Consider the following 16,910-nt stretch of genomic DNA (forward strand, 5'->3'; position numbering starts at 1 on the left):
GAATAAATAGAGCACTACTAAATTCTTTTATGAGCCTTTTAAAACTCTATGAATGTGTGACTTTAATAAAATTAAGTCTGACTTTGAAAAAGACATACTGACCACGCACTAAGCTTTCCAATCTTCTCATCTATGCTTGTTCTTTCGTAGTATTTAGCTACCCAAGTGTAACAGGGACAGATATCAGTACCTAAGATCTCAAGGGGGGGGGGGGGGGGTTTAAAAAAATTGAAGAGTACTTTGAAATAGTTTTATTGGCTCATAAGACCTTTGCATATAAAAAAAATACCCAAAACACTATGCAGTATTAAATCACAATTATCATTTTTTTACCAATTAAAACTACCCAGAATATACATTTTTAAACAAACAAAAATTCTACAGAACTGAAATTCTGAAATGATGCTATGACTTAAATACTATGACAAAATAGATAATTCCTTATAACATGAATTGCACAAAGTTGCCAGATATTTTCACAAGCATAACCAGTGCACAGCGTGCACATGAGCACGATCCCAAAGCTACACATTTAAGTGAACTGTGCCACCACCAAAAGAACTCTTAAAATCCGAACACCCGTTGTCGGTCTGCTCCAACCCCCAGGCAGCCATCTTCACAATCTGTTACTTTCTTCCTGGCCTTCCCAAGAGAAACCTTTCCACGGAGCGAGCCCCGAGGAGTCAGCATCGCCTTTGCTTAAAGAAATCGGCCCCTCGCAATTCTTCAGGCAGGTATTCCTGATCCACAGGCTCGCTGTACATGGGGTTGTACTTGTAGCCTTTGCCATATCCCAGATCCTTCATCAGCCTGGTTGGGGCATTCCTCAGGTGCAGCGGGACGGGGGGCAGAGGGCCCGGGTGGTTCCGCAAGCAGGCTTTGACATTGTTGTAGGCGCTGTATACCTCAATGGACTTGGGGGCTCTGGCAAAGTAGACCACACACTGGGCCAGAAGCACCTAGAACATAGGATGGGAACATTTCATTATGAAGGTGCCAGAAGTTTCTCTTTATAGTATCCTTTATGGTGCCTTTAGCTAATTCTTGTTTCCCATCATTCTTTTACTAGCATTTCCTCTTCCCCTATTCCCTATAGTGTGTATAATTATAAGAGAGGGAAAAAATGTCTACACACAGTGAGAAGCTGAACTAAATGAGTGGCTTCTTTTTCTTTTTTATAAAGTGCAGCAGCTTTGTTACATGATTTCCCCTCCCTAAGAATCTCAAGGTACAAAGCAGTTATGAAGCTTCTCTGTTGGGAGGTAAATGCTAACAAGATTTTCCACTCAGCTTCCTCAACACTTCTGTCCCCAGAGACCCTGAAGCCCTTCCTTTGGATCCCCTTTAGGGATCCTAAAATCAATGGAAATTCATGGCCCTTTGATGCCCAGAGCTGGTCTCTCTCTAGTGGCCTACGATATAGCACGCAAGTGTAAAAAGCAGAGCAGCTTGTTCAGTGGCCCACCCATCAGTGGCAGAGGCTGGCCAGCACATTCGAATCCACAAAGGGAGAGAGCACAGAAGAAGGAGCATGTCTGTAAAGCTGGTGACTTACCTCACATTCGGGCATGCCTATAAAATGACAGCCTTGGTAAGCAGCAACTGCTTGTGTCAATGCAGACGGGTCTGCCAGACCTGCCACACACAGAGAGAGACAAAGGAAAGTTCAATCACATCACACACGAGCTGTCAGGAGGGTAGAAAATTCCAAACCACCCCGTGTCCCACACTGGACCCGTTTTTCTGATCTCCTTACTCTACTTAACGATGATTGACTGAGCGGTTACTGCATATAAGGGAAAGCTAGCGGGAAAAACCAGGGAGGAGGCACGACACACCCACAAGGAGCCAGGGGCATAAACACCCAGCCATGGAGGAACACATTACAAACGAAACATTTACTATGACTAATGCAAAGTGAGGGTCCTCTGATCTTTTCCTTTACACACTGTCCGGCATTCCCCTTCCTTCTCAGGAGCTGCCTAATGAAACCGAACACCGACTGCACTCATATTTAAATTTGTCTTCAGTTCAAGGCATCTGAGTGAAATATTACCAAACTGGCTTTATGAACTTTAAACATCAAAAAGCTCTCACACATGCACACGTACAAACAGTCCCACTAGGCCCCATAAAATAAAATTCTAAGTCCATATTTAATTCTTATCTTCTCCCTACCTGTCCTACAAAGTGTAAAGAAACTCCCAGCACCCCACCACCACCACCACCACCAAACACACAAATAGCATTTCTTCTCCCCGATCTCAGTACACATCAACACATACTTACCTATGTCCTCACTAGCAAATCTTACAAGCCGCCTTGCCACATACAGGGGATCCTCTCCTCCTTCAAGCATGCGAGCCAGCCAGTAGAGGGCAGCGTTCTGGTCCGAGCCCCGCAGAGACTTGTGAAGGGCAGAGATACAGTTGTAGTGTTCTTCTCCTGGACCCACAAAAAACACCCTCAGAGATGGGCAGGAAGAGGACCCCCAGAGTTCACAGGACAACCACCAACCATTTCAGTGTTTTTTCAACCGGCTGACTTTAAGAACCTCAGTCAAAATACATGGACTCAGAAGGCTTGAGGACAGAAAGGAGTGACAGCTGTTCTGAACAGCTGAGAAGGGGGTACAAGTAAATATGAGTATGGTGCACTGGCACTGACCTCCGCACAGTCGCCTTTGGGGCTGGTGGGTTTCTTTGGGCCCCGTTTCCTTTGAGGGCACTATGATGACACTGTGCGCTGTGAGTACAAGCAGCCAAGCCCAGGGTGAAGAGAGACTCCCCTGTCGATGAAGGTGGTCCTCCTGGACCCACAGTGGTGATGGCAAGGAGAGGCGAAGGTAGGGAGGTGGTTCAGACTCTGGCTACATATGGGCCGCCACTGCCTATGAGCGGGAAATGACACCAGGCCTGGGGTGGCCACTGTGAGAGGGAGTCAAATGGTGAGGGCAGCTACTGCAGCCCATTTGTCCCTCAGTGTTAATTCCAGCTGGTATCCTAGAAATCTCTCTCCCCTATGCTTGGTGGGGGAAACCAATGTGGCGGGATCCCAAAAGGTTGACAGACTAACAACTCTCCCCCATCTTAGAAGCCTTGAACTACCTGTCTCTCACTATTTTACTAGTCTCACCCCTTTCTGGGACCGAGAGTCACATGTAAATCGATCAGTAAAATGTTTTAGGGGGAAAATACACCTATCTACGAGGAGATAATTATAGCTACACAATCTTCTGAGGCAGTGCTGGTGATCAAGCAATGTATTCGGTAACACTAGGACTGCTCCCACAGTATGTGGGTCCTACTTTCAAATGCTGGCTGCTGAGCTCACTGTTCGGTTGGCCCTTGTCTCAGAATGAAGGAGAACATTTGCCCAGCACTGCCCTGCCATAGGACAAGGCCAACAGGGCTGTCTGCAGAGGCCTGAGCAGCTCGGATTTCAGAGAAGAACTGGGGCAAGTACTCAAGCTCATCCCCAAAGACACATGGCCACGCTGACTTGTTCCCTGGCCCGCGGCTTCCTCAGTCAAATCCCAACACCAGGGAGAATGGCTGGCTAGTGTCCTGGATAAGCTCCACACATTTCTGGGCCCAGGTGCCTCTTCCACCAGCAGGGAAGCTAATTCTGCACTGCCCTTCTCTTGGAAGATGAGCATGGGATTTGCAGAACTAGAAAGGAAGGACCTCTCCTGAGAGTTCCCCCCACTCCAGGGTAGCCTTAGCACCCATGTATATGGAAGTAGGAAAATAAAACAATGCCTCGGGTCCACTTTGCCAGAACTAAGCTAGGAGATGGACACAGGCCACTCCCTTCCCATGCCTTTGCTGAAGGCTTCGTAAAGGCAATCTGGTCCAGCGGGTACAGTCTGGGTCTGAACTCCAACATCATTAGCTATGTGACAGTGGGCAAGTTACTATCTTCGATGGCTGATAGGTCTGAACTACCAGGTGAAATGAAAAGAAACAAAAATCCTGGGAGCAAGGGTCTTTGACTCACCAGTGAAAGTAAGGTCTGAGGGTAATCCCTGCAGACTCCCAGGGTGAGGTTCTACCACCCCTATGTATGGAATGGCATTTAGAGGACAAGGATCTCTGGGGCTGGATTGATGAGGGTCTGTGAAGCGCTGTGGATGGCTGTGCTCTGTGATGCGTGGCCACACACGGCAGAATGCAGGGCTCTGCAGAGGGTGTGGGGCTCTTAAGGCCTGTGGTCCCAACAGCTGCCATGACTCCAGCAATTCCTAAGGTAACACAGCTGGAGAGGAAAGCCCTATGATGCTTTCGCTCTCCAGAATGGGATGTAAGGCTCCAGGGAGAGCCCCAAGGACTGGACATGTCCAGTGTCCTGTGTAGGGATGACTGCTCATAAAGGACCATCACTGATGGTGGCAGCCTGGCACAGAGGCAACAGTGCACAGTTCCTGGAATCAGTCAGACTAGGGTAGGAGTGTCAGTTTATCACCTGCTTGGTGAACTTAGGGAAGTGTTCCCAGCTCCAAAATATGGCTAAAAATAGTAGCTACCTCCTCAGGTTGTAGTGCTGCAACAGGAGCCCTGGTGCTAAAGAGGGTGATGTGTTGGACTGCTAGCTGCAAGGTCAATAACTGAAAATGGTTCTGGAGGGAAAAGACAAGGCTTTCTATTTCCATAAAGAATTAATCACAGTCTCAGAAACCCTCAAGAGCAGCTCCTCTCTGTCCTACAGGGTCGCTATGAGATGGATTCATCTCAATGGCACTGAGTTTGGTTTTTTGAAGTGGCACCATGGTTAAACAATCCGCTCTAACTGCTATGTTGGCAGCTTGAGCCCACCAGCTATTGTGTGGGAGAAAGATGGGCCAGTCTGCTTCCATCACAATGTGCAGCCTTGGGAACCTTATGAGGCAGTTCTGTGCTGTCTTACGGTCACTGCAAGTCAGCACTGACTGAGTGGTTTGGTCTGGTTAGTAAGGTCACTCTGAAAGTGAAAAGATGACTTAGAATACTCAGTGATGGACGCGCTAGCTGATGCTGTATTTTAACTAGAGTCTGATAACACACAGAGTAAGAGCCCCAGCTGGTGCCATCAAAAGGAAGAGCATCTAGCGGGGGCACAGCAGAGAAGGGAGAAAGACCTGGAAGCAGTAGAGGATCTAACGTAGAGTGATTTTGCCTCTGTATTATCTTCTAATCTCCAATCTTGTTTCTGTTTGAAAAGTAGGGTTCTACATGCGGAATGTTTTAGTTGCCAAGTTGTCAAGCATTCATGACATTTGAGAACATAGAGCGGCTGCCTAGGCTCTTTGGGTTGTACTAGGATACAACCCCAAGACCTGTCATGAGACCCAACAAGGAGCACATTCACATTAAGATGTCAAGAGGTAATCCCCAGTCACTCACCTCAGGATTTTCCACCAAATATGCTCACTCGGTCCTGATACACACTCACTGCACAAAATGTGCCAGTCACGTTCCCAAGGCCACACAGTAGTCCCTCATGAAGCCTTTCCCAGACAAAGGTCATCTGTAAGCCCTTTACCCTCTTCTCTAACAGGTTAGAAGCACTCTGTCATCAGAAGGCCTCTGGGAATACTGTTGACATGACTCACCCTACATGACATGCTGGAATGCGCATTATCAGCTTCCTTTGCTGGCACAGCTGTTAAGGGTGTGGTAACTCTATCTGTGACTCTCAGAGCACTTGCCCCAGAGCCACGTGGATGCGCAAGCACCAGCGGTCCAACATAATCGCCATGGTGCCCACTTCACCATCCGCCTCTTTTATAAAAAGACAAAATGAATTGTGCTTATGACATTGAATCCTACCAGGTCACAGACCGAGTAAGAGCTGCTATCACATTTGGTCTTTGCACACGCAGTTTTATGTCACTAGATAAGCACATACAGATTTTATAATGCTACTACAAAATGAAAACTTAATTTTAATTTAGATTCTAGGAGCTTAACTGTCAGTTAACAATGAATAAAAATATTTTACTTATTGAGACAGTTCTCTTACTGCCATTGCAAATGACCAAAAGAATTATTCACTGTTAACCAACCACACAGACTTCCAAAGATGCTTGTGTTCCACAAGGTGCCACCAGAGTATCTGAGTACCTTAAAAGATCAACTTCAAAGTCTGCAATTTCAAACCTTCCAATGTCTCTCAGTCCTGGTCAGTGAAGCTCCTAGTTAAAAGAATGGTCAAGAAGCCAGCTCTAGGACCTGCCACCATATGGCTTTACTTTTCCTACTGATGTGAGAATCCCAGAGGGGGCGCAGGGTTTCAGGTTTTTCACTTTGCAGTGTCTTACCTGCGCGGTCATATAAAATGTGGGATCGCTGAAGCCCCTCCTTCACATCATTCTCCGTGATTATAATTCTACTAGAAGAATAGGTCTGCCCACTTTTCTTACAAAACATCTTCCTGGAGCTTAGCCTGGCCAGAACCGCCAGCTGCAGCCCATTGAGTCCAGCTCTGGCATCCCCGTCGCTGAGATATGCCAGTGTGTCCACGGCTTTATCTTCTACGAGCACCGAGGGCCTGCAACACAACCAGTCGTGATTACTGTCACACATGCCACACACTTTGGATTCGGTGACACTTCTTACTGACTCCTCCTCATCAGTAGTCAGTTCAGGTCTTTGCTCCGCATTCTTAAGTCACGCTGCTAACGGACTTATGCATTAGCAAGACCAAGAATGACCTGACCTTATAAACTACAAGGGTATTTCACCATATATGTGGAGGAGACAACAGTTTTGGAAAGTTCCAGTTAACACACAATCTCTCTGATTCTACCATACAAATCAGGCAACTGCTGCAGCTTCTAGTGAAAACTTTCATTAAAAATGCTACCATCTATCTCACCATAATGTGCAGAAAAAAGAATGCGTTCAGGCTCCACTCAGTTCTAGTCAGTCTGCTTACATCATGTGGAAACATGGGAAGGGACAGCATCATGTTAGACCCTGAGTTTAACTCTACAAGAGTCTCAATTGCTTTGGACAGAGCCGTGGGACCTGGCAGCAGGACTCTGGAATGGCAGATTGCCTCATGCTGAACATTAATCATTAGACGGTAACCCAAAGAACAGCGAGGTCACTTGCCTTGGAATCAACCAGAAGACTAACGGCGCCAAAAGCAGCTGTGAGACCATGGCTGTTACCCCCTCTCACTTGGAACGTCAGCACTAAGGTTCTACCATCACATTTCTAAATCTGGACCTTCACAAAGAAGCCTTGACTGTGATTTGTTTTCAAGACTTAGCACAATGTTCTATTTCTTAGTTAGTCAAGCTGGACCCTACTCCCAGGGACACTGTACACGCGGAACAGAACAGTCCTGGGCCACCCTCACAATTGCTATGTGTTGAGTCCTTTGCTGGAGCCACGGTGTCAATCCCACTCACCAAGGGTCTCCCTCTTTTTCACTTTATTAAGCATGATGTCCTTCTCCAGGGACTGACCTTTCCTAATAACATGTCCGCAGTACATGAGATGAAGATTCTATTCTGAGAAAGTTAAGATATTCAATGCAAGTATTTATTTAGAAGGATTAATTCTTAGTTAAGCTGCTAGCTTCACGTGAATTTGTGAAGCAAAAAAATTAAAAAGCTTTTCAAAGCTCATGTCATTGCCAACCTTCAGCTGAAAATATTGATAGTAATTAAATAAGTCAATCAGATCTTCCCCATCAGCTATACAGGCATCAACTGGGCTGAAGCGGGAAAGTCAAGAAGAGTCCCAGCTTGGGCCAAAAATCAATACGGAATTCCATATTGTACACCCAAACTACTTTCCTTGGTGAGAGACTAGGATAAACCTAGTTTGCATTTCACTCCTAGAAGGTCCAGTTCTAACATTTTAAACACTGATTCAAACCTTTCCCTTATTTACACAAAGCCAAGATTTCCAATTACTTTACTTCATAATGAGTGACTCCCTCATCAGACTTGTGATCACTGCACGGGCCCCAGGTCATGCATATGGCTCCCCACTTTCTGAGGGTCCTTAATCTCCGTAGACCCAACCCAACCCAACCAGATAGTCAAAACAGACACTGAGACCATGTTCGAAAACCTACGAGCCATTTCCCAGTGAGTCATTGCTTAGCACACTTTCTGGAAAACAGCAGAACAAACATTAAAGAAACTGTACCATGTGGGAACCAAAGTCAGAGGAGCAGGTCTGGGCCCACAACGTGGCTGAAGAGGAAGCACACTGTCTGTGGAGAGGGCCAGGAAGCACGAAGTGCTCCTTCTTGCACACCCAGTACCTGGGAGATAACAGATATTCAAAATAATGCAATTGTCCCACACTCAGGGGGAAATATGGGAAGTATAAAGAAGCAAGGGGCCCTGGTGGCTTAGTGTTACATGTTGGTCCAGAAGTTTGTGATCCCCAGCCACTCTTTGGGAGCAAGATGGATGGACGGAGCTTTCTACTTCTATAGAGAGTTCTGGCCTCAGAGACTCACAAGGACAGCCTTCCCTCTCCTACAGGGTTGCTAAGAGTCGGCGTCGACTCGATGGCTTGAGCTTGATGAAGAAAAAAGTAAAACACGTTTACATCTCCACCACCTAGAGATAGCAACACCCATGCAACCAACCACTTTCCATCTAATTTTTTTTTAATGGGGACAGTGTCAAGTATAGTTTCACACCTTACTGATCTGCTTAACAATTCAATACTTTCATTTCCAGAAAACAACTGAGCGACTCAGAACTCAGCATTACTTTAAACACACACGTCACATTTTAAAAATACAAAATGGTCGGAAGAAGTCATCTGTACTACCTCAGTGTTCCTATGTTGGTACAGACCTCTCTGTATGGATTTGCCCTGATAGCATATTAAGAGGCATGGAGTGCTCTTGGGGCAGTGAAAAAAATGGGTGGTTGAGATGTAGGCAATTAGTATGGCATTTGCAGTCATAATCTCTTTTGTGATGTATTTAAAATTCTAGCCTGTATGCCTGTAGTTATAATCTCATTGTGGAAGGAGTTCTCTGTTATAGAATTAAGGTACTTGAATCTCCACCTTACTTGAGGGTGTGAACCCCAAGTCACTACTCTTTATTTCCTTGGGGATATGGTCTGCTGAAAGACAAAAACCACACCGCTGTAAAAGAGAACATCTCAGAGCAGGAACTGAGAGAAACCTACCAGGCAACAAGAGCCACGAGTGGAGCACATTTGAAACCTATGAAGTGGCACAATAGAGTAAGGGAGCCAAAGCAAGGACCAGAGGCCGAGGCCAGGAGACGAAGAGAGAAAAAGGAGCAGCGCCGAGACTATGAGGCTGTCAGGCAGGGCGATGGGTGGGATAACTAGGCCAAGGGATCCCATGGTGGAGAGGCTGAGGACCACAGAGACTCGGCTGCTGGCTGAGGTGATGCTGCAGACCAATGCTTCACGTTTTATGACTCTGACTCCTGACTCATGGTAACCTGTCAATTTTCCTAACAAACTAGCTTAACCATAAGTATTGTCCGTGAGTTCTATAAGGACATTGCAACCGATTATCAAACTCAGAAGAGCAGTAGAGTGTCAAGTTCCTTCCTCAGGAAATATACGTAGCACCAGAGCACAAGCCACCACAGCTATGAACTGTCTGTGAATACTATATGGGAGAGGGCATCAAAAAGTTCATGGAAAAATGGAATAAAAAGATAATGAACTTCTCTCACGAACTGTTACCGTAGAAGCCCCCTGTGTATGTCAGATGAGCTAGATAAGGGAGACAGACGAGGGAGGTGGATGAGGATACTTATGCCAAGAATGATGAAATAAGCGATGGTGATGATGAAATCAGGGCTACTGATATTTGTAAAATTTCTCAATAAACAGTAACTATTGCACAAAAATATCTTGCAAGAGTAATCGTAGAGTCTGGCATTATTTTCTACATAGGCATTAGATTTTAAGTGGAACACATACAATATTTTCCTTGGAAATAAGCTCTCAAGGGTAGATTAGAATTGGGCGGAAACTCTACCTTGAAATGTAGCATCAGCCAAAGCACCTGGTGGCGCCATGATGAAGCATTTAGCTGCTGACAGGTCAGTGGTTTGAGCCTACAAGCCACTCGGTGAGTACAAACACCTGGAGATCTGCTGCTCAAACTCAGCAGTTCTCAACCTGGGGGTCGAACGACCCTTTCACAGGGGTCGCCCGATTCCTAAAATAGCAAAATTACAGTTATGAAGTAGCAACAAAAACAATGTTATGGTTGGGGGGGATCATGCCAACATGGGGAACTGTATTAAATGGTCATGGCACTAGGAAGGTTGAGAATCACTGCTCTAAAGATTCTAAACACACTGCCATCTATTCCCAACCCAAAGTGAGGCCACAGAGAGTATCCGACAATGTAAATCTTTCTGGGCACAGACTGCCTCATCTTTCTCCTGAGGAGCAGCTGGCGGGTTTGAACCACCAACCTTGCAGTTAGCAGCCCAGCAGCTAACTTGCAGTTAGAAGATTTCAGTCTTGGCAACACTATGGGGCAGTTCAGACAGGGTTGCTAGGAGTTTGAATCAACTCAGTAACACAAAACAGCACAGCACGGGAAAAGGCCAGATTAATAATCAATTACATTGCTTTAATGCAATATATTTTTCTAAAATAAGAGAAAAAACCTGATTAGAATAAATACAATGGAAAAGATCACATTCCCAGCTAATATTGCCAAGAGATAAAGTCTTCTGATGGAAGAAGAGCGATTTGATCCTCACGGAGGAACAAACACAGGAGATGAAACTCTCTAGACAACCCCCTCTTCTCTTCTTGGGCCTGGCTCTTTCTGCACATGCCCTTGTTTTCTGTTGTGTTTTGGCGGGGAGGAGGATATGATATTTGGCTAGGAGTTTAAAATGGAGAAAGAATGAAGTACAGTAAGTGGAAATGTACCTCATATTCCATGGCAGAACAAAAGCACATACACGGTTCAGTTAAACTCTCCCTCCTTCCTCAATTACAAGGCAGGATTCTGGGAATCTTTCACTGAGGAGAAGGAACATTACTCCTCCTCCAACAGGGAGAGAACGTCTACATGGGTCTCCACCATGGATCTGACTCGGATGGCAGAGAACTTTCCTGTCACAGAGACACACGTCTTACCACAGCTGTACTGACTGGGCACTTTCCAGGGGCAGACACTGCGCACATACATTTTCAGATGGATCCCATGAAGGTATGATGTGCAGCCCTGGGCAAGAGGCACTACTGATAAATTACAGACTGGAATCTTTTGTCCCTATTCTTGTGCAAATTAGTAGTGTCATTTTCACACAAAGAACTCATAAACAGAATGTTAAAACTTACTGGTAGCATTTACCCTAATTTTAACTTGGGTGTCTGAACCCCCTTCTAGCAACTGACGTAGCTTAGGAGTTAGACTTCATCCTTTCAAGCTTGGTGATCGTGGTCAGGTGACTTAGGTTTGAGGGCCTTTGTTTTCCCCATCTATAAAAGGAGACAAAATACTTCACCATGCCATGAAAACAAAACAACAACCAAAAAACCCTCCTGCCACTCTGACTCGTAACCAACCTGTAAGACGGAAGAGAACTGCTCTGCAGGCAGTTTCTTAGATAGAGTAAGTCTTTACAAGAGGAGACGGCCTCATCTTTCTCCCTCAGAGTGGCTAGTGCGTTTTAAACCATCAACACCTACTCCTCTCCACCACCAGGGCTCAGTGAGTACTCATGAGTACTCGATAACTGCTATGCTCATGATTAAAGGGAAGAACAATTTAACAGCAGTCTCCAGAAAGGTAAATCTTCCAAGGTGAAGCCCCAAACCCAGTGAGAGGAGCATATAAACACAACTTACTTTCTCCACAAGCAGAGGACCTGCTGTCCACAAGTGATGTCACCTCCCTGTTTGCTTCCACAGAGGTTCATGTTTTCCTCATTACGCTATCTTTTAACTGGTAGAGTCCTGTAATCAAACACTGGTCCCAGAAAAATACGTCCAATCCTCTCCTAACCCTGGCACTGTTGAGTGTGACCTTATCTGAAACATCATCTTTGAAGACCTATAAATCAAGGAGCTTGAGATGAGAGGATCCTAGATTAAGGGGGGCAGGAGGGGGACTAACTTGAATGGCAAGGCTTATTAGAAGAGATAGAAAGGGGAACACACACGCACACACAGAAGGCCATGTGAGGATGGAGGCAGAGCTTGAAGTGATGGGACCGTAAGCCAAGGACGTCACCGGAATCTGGAAGATGCCATGAAGGCTCTCCCTTAAAGCCTCGGGAGGGATCGTGGCCCTGGCGACACTTCGGTTTTGGACCTTCGGCCTCCAAAACTGTGAAAGAACATGTTCCTGTTGTCCTAAGTCCCGAGGTTTATGGTATTTTGTTACGGACGCCCAAGGACACCAGTACAAGCTACACAAGATCTGTGTTTCTGGCTGTCAGTGCTTTGATGTCATTTTAATCATACTGCCCCCTGGGGGGTGCTGGGACACCGGGGGTGGAGGGGTGGAGCCTGCAAAAGCAGTGCTTACACTTTATCCTATAGGACTAAAGCTTTTTTGTCTTTTGTACAAAAGTTTTGAATTGTCTGTTGAGCGCTGAGAAATTCCACCTCCCACCCCCCAAAAGGAGGCAGTAGGTTAGATAAGGTTGGGAACCTACAATCTATACCAATGTACAGTACTTGGGTGGTACAAATGTAACCATTAGTGTGCTTGTCAGTGAATCACTAGGTAGGAGAGTCTACTTCACTCCTGGGCACCTGAGAAGAAAGGCCTGACGACCTACTTCAGAAAAACAAGCTACTGAAAGCCTTATGAAATACAGTTCTACTCTGACCCCACAGGAGTCACCATGTGTCCAACTCAAAGGCAACTACTTACATTAATGTTACTTTTTAAGAGAAATTATTCAAATCCAATTTACACCTACTACTCATTCAGGCCTGTATATTTTATTATGGTATTCAACTTTCTCTCTTTCAAAAGATTATTTTGAGAGGCAGGAAAACCAGGGAGGGAAAGAAAGAAAATATATTCTCTTGTTTCGGGGGGCTGCATGGTTGTGATGATCAGAAAAATTCCCAGTGGCAAGTGAAGTGTCAGCACCGCAGACAGATGCCCAGTGCATCGACACAGCTCATGAGACACTGTGCCAACGGTCTCTGACTGTGACTCGGCACTGCCTACCCAGACAGTACTAGGGCAGGACTGGCTTCTTATTCCTCTCTGCTCCACCATCTTATTCCTCTGCACTGCATCTGGTCTGGTCCACAAAGAGCTGATTCCTCAAGTGCATGTTTCCATACGCAAGTGTCCTACGATCAGGGAAATGGCAATTCCTCAAAGCAAGTAGGGCATGTAAGATTACCTTCTCACTTCTACAGCTCACGCTCGTCTCAGAACATACCCACCTGGATTTCATCTTGGTCCCCAAACTAACAAGCACACAGAGGACATCCGGCTCTGGCTGAAGCACGGGATTAAAATGTCTGCAGTACAGAATACACTGAAAACTGCTGTTACGGAAACAAACCAAAACACTCTGGCATAGGTACTTCAACAGAGAACCAGCTTACCTCTATCTTCCTCTTCACAACGGAATTCCTAAACAGCAATCTAGACCTGCTACCTCCTCCCCCCCTGCAACCACTCCTTCTCATGTTGAAGGCTGGAGTCTATCATCATCAATCGCTCTACTACCATGGTTCTGAATCATCAGTGACAAATGCCAAATCAAATTAATACAACTTCGTCTTATCTGTTTTGGCTTTTTGAAGTCTTGACCCTTAAGATCCTCATCTCCATACCCTCAGCACTGGCCCCTTTCTTTCCAGTAACAAGAATGCAACTGAGGGTGTTAGCTGGCAGACAACTGGCTCCCTACGCTGGGGAAGAGATGCTCTTCTTTGCCACTTGTTCATTCACGTTTCCCAGCAGCCCGCTGGGGAGCCATGTGCGGAGGGTCGTGCAGCAGAGTGAAAAGGACCCCCGCCCCTGAAGATGCAGCATCATGAGTGCCCCGTTAGCCTTTACCTTCTTAGTGAGGCAGAAAGTTCCGGCTATGGTTTCCACCACAACCTGATCCGAATGTGTACAACAGTGCCCAACATTCTCCTTGCTGACCCTCCTCTCAAGCCCTCCCTCTGGTTTTCCTTCTACCGTCTTGAGTTTTCTATCTCCCCAGGGGCTTCTTCCTTCACCACACGCTGTACATGCTGACAGCCCTCTACCTGTCACCCTAGCTCCTGGCTCTCTCCCTGGAAGGACTAGTCACCAGACACGTGAGCTGTACTATCATCTCTCTCTTCAACGCTGATGACTCCCAAGTCTGCTTCAAACCTTTCCACTGCTCCTTCCAGGTCTGTACCAACGGCCAGTGGACCTCTCCATTCTGAATCATCTCAAGGCCCTACAAGAAGAATTCCCTATGTTCCACCCCTTTCTGCCTCTCTTCCCATCTGTTGTTCAAAAGCACAATTGCCTGTTCAGCCACCCAGATCTGAGTTTCTTAAGACACTTGATTTTTACACCCTCATCACACACAGGCCCTTATAGACCTTACTTTTCACTATTCCCACAACTGTCTCCCCAGTTTCTGCTGCTCCTACCTTTGTTCAAGCCCTTTGCATTTGTTTTCTCCATCACTGCATCAGCCTCCTCACTTTTCCTCTTTCCAACCAATCCTCCCAAAGTTGCAAGCTTCTCAAACTATAGATAGGGGCATGCTATTCTCCTGATGAAAATCTTCTCACAGCTTTCTACGTCAATTGTCTGACCCCAGTACAAGCCCTTTTCTATTCTGACCTCAGCAATCCTCACTCCCTTGTACTGATCTTCCCACCCATCTCTAGTAAACGGACCATGCGTTTAATTTCCGCCTCACTTTACAGGTGGTACTCTGCCATAAGGAGCTGGTTGATGCAACCAGTTAAACTCACCCTATCCTTCTACACTTAATTTCAGCATCACCTCACGGCAAAGGTGACATCTTTCTTCTCGGAGGGGGTTGGGGAGAGATAGGAAGACCTACCTATCTACCTTGCAAAAGTAGGAAAGCTACCTCTGAAAACTGAGCCATCAAAAGCCACCATGGAGCACAGCTTCATTCTGGGACACAAGGGGTCATCACGACTTTGAATCGACATTGAGTCTAAGACAACAGATGGGAAAGAGAACACAAGTTGTGCAAAGACTCCAAGTGTTTGCGCCTTGTGTGTAACTATTAGGGCATGTCCCTGTAAGCCAACCAGCTCTCTTATTATCCTTTTCTCATTCCATAAAGATCCCTAAAGGCACAGGAATATGCTCTTTTCAACACTCATCTGAAGCCTAACATATACAGGCCTTCAATTTCTACTGAATAAATAGAACCCACTGCCATCAAATCGATTCCGACCCCTAGTGACCCTAACAGGGTTTCTGAAACTGTCAATCTTCACAGAGCACAAAAACTCACCTTTCTCTTGAAATTAATAAATGTGAGAGAGGGGAAATAAAACCTCAAATGCTTTTATTTTACTCTAGATCAGTGGTTCTCAACCTTCCTAATGATGTGACTCTTTAATGCAGTTCCTTATGTTGTGGTGACCCCCCAACCATAAAGTTATTTTCGTTGCTACTTCATAACTGTAATTTTGCTACTGTTATGAATCAGGCAACCCCTGTGAAAGGGTTGTTCAACCCCCAAAGGGGTCACGACCCACAGGTTGAGAACCGCTGCTCTAGATGGAACTTATCATGTATGTCTATAGACTATGGTAGCTCACAATTCCTCAGGTACAATCAGGAATGCTATGCCAGTGTGAGTAGTTTCAGAGTCAGACCCTCCTGCCCACCTCCTTGCAGGCAGTCTACGCAGCCTAGGTTTCTCTGGAAATACTCAAGTTGTCTTTAGAGCACCACAACAAACCATAGCAGACTCAGACTTTCCCAAAGAGAGAAAGCAGTTATTCGGGGTTAAAGTCCTTGCTGCCCATGATGGTCCCATAGCACTCTGATGTAGAGCCACAAGAAGGTACACAGAGTTGATGCCAGTCAATGGGAATTTGAACACAAAATTTTACTTAAATAACTAAATGGCAATACAATCTAATCTATTGATGGCAACTGGGGTGGTGGACCCTTTATTTATATTAGGAAATCCCATGCAATGTACAATGGTGCCCATGGTGGAGCCCTAGTAGCACAGTGGGTTATATGCTGGACTGCTAACCTCAAGGTTACCAGTGTGAACCCACCAGCTGCTCAGTGGAGAGAGATGAGGCTTCCTGCTCCCCCAGAGTTGTACAGAAACCCAAAGGGGCAGTTCTACTCTGTGCTACAAAGTCATCATGAATCAGAACCAACTCAGCAGTGGTGGGTTACGTTATCTCCTAACTACTTATTACAATTGCTACCAAGCAGCCCATTAATAGAGCAAAGCTTAATTTTCTTTCATTTTATTCTGCTTGCTAATGATAAGGCGAGCAGCATTAAAGATAAAGGTTCTCCAAAGCTGGGGAATAGGACAATCACCCCTATTTTGGTCTATAACCCTCTTTTACCACTTGCAAATATTAAACTACATCACTCACACGGAAACCTAGGATATATTCACTTAATAGCTCTTTATCTAACCATATTATATGTTAGACACAATTCTGGGGATATGATCAAGGACAAGTTCCTGTCCTCACAGAACTCCAAGTGGAGCTATGAGGAAATAAACAAAATACAACATTAGGAACGATGGTGAGAAAAGAGTGAGAAGTCATAATTGGCGTCCATTATAAGCCACTGTTGGAAAAGCCTTGGTGATAGTGGTTACATGTCAGGCTGTGACCGCAAGGCTTGAGTTGGAAATCACCATTCTGTGGGAGCAAGAGAGGGCTTTCTAGTCCTGTAAGCAGTTATAGTCTAGGAAACTCAAAGGAGCAGTTCTTCTACCTTGCCCTCTAG

At 45.7% G+C, this 16,910-nt stretch overlaps 1 protein-coding gene across 1 annotated transcript in view; it reads right to left on the minus strand.

Moving 5' to 3' along the window:
* Window positions 1–236: 236 nt before the first annotated feature.
* WRNIP1 (WRN helicase interacting protein 1) overlaps window positions 237–16,910 on the minus strand; it is a 23,116-nt gene continuing 6,442 nt past the window's right edge. The window contains exons 4-7 of the mRNA XM_004699974.2: window positions 6,299–6,528; window positions 2,290–2,445; window positions 1,556–1,635; window positions 237–959 (exon numbers count right to left, since the gene is read on the minus strand). Coding sequence (XP_004700031.1) covers window positions 684–959; window positions 1,556–1,635; window positions 2,290–2,445; window positions 6,299–6,528 — 742 coding nt within the window. The 3' untranslated portion in view covers window positions 237–683. The remainder of the gene's footprint in view (window positions 960–1,555; window positions 1,636–2,289; window positions 2,446–6,298; window positions 6,529–16,910) is intronic.

The sequence above is a fragment of the Echinops telfairi genome, unplaced genomic scaffold, assembly GCF_000313985.2.
Source record: "Echinops telfairi isolate 266 unplaced genomic scaffold, ASM31398v2 ScPeMD7_7424;HRSCAF=8462, whole genome shotgun sequence".
NCBI classification, from domain to species: domain Eukaryota; kingdom Metazoa; phylum Chordata; class Mammalia; order Afrosoricida; family Tenrecidae; genus Echinops; species Echinops telfairi.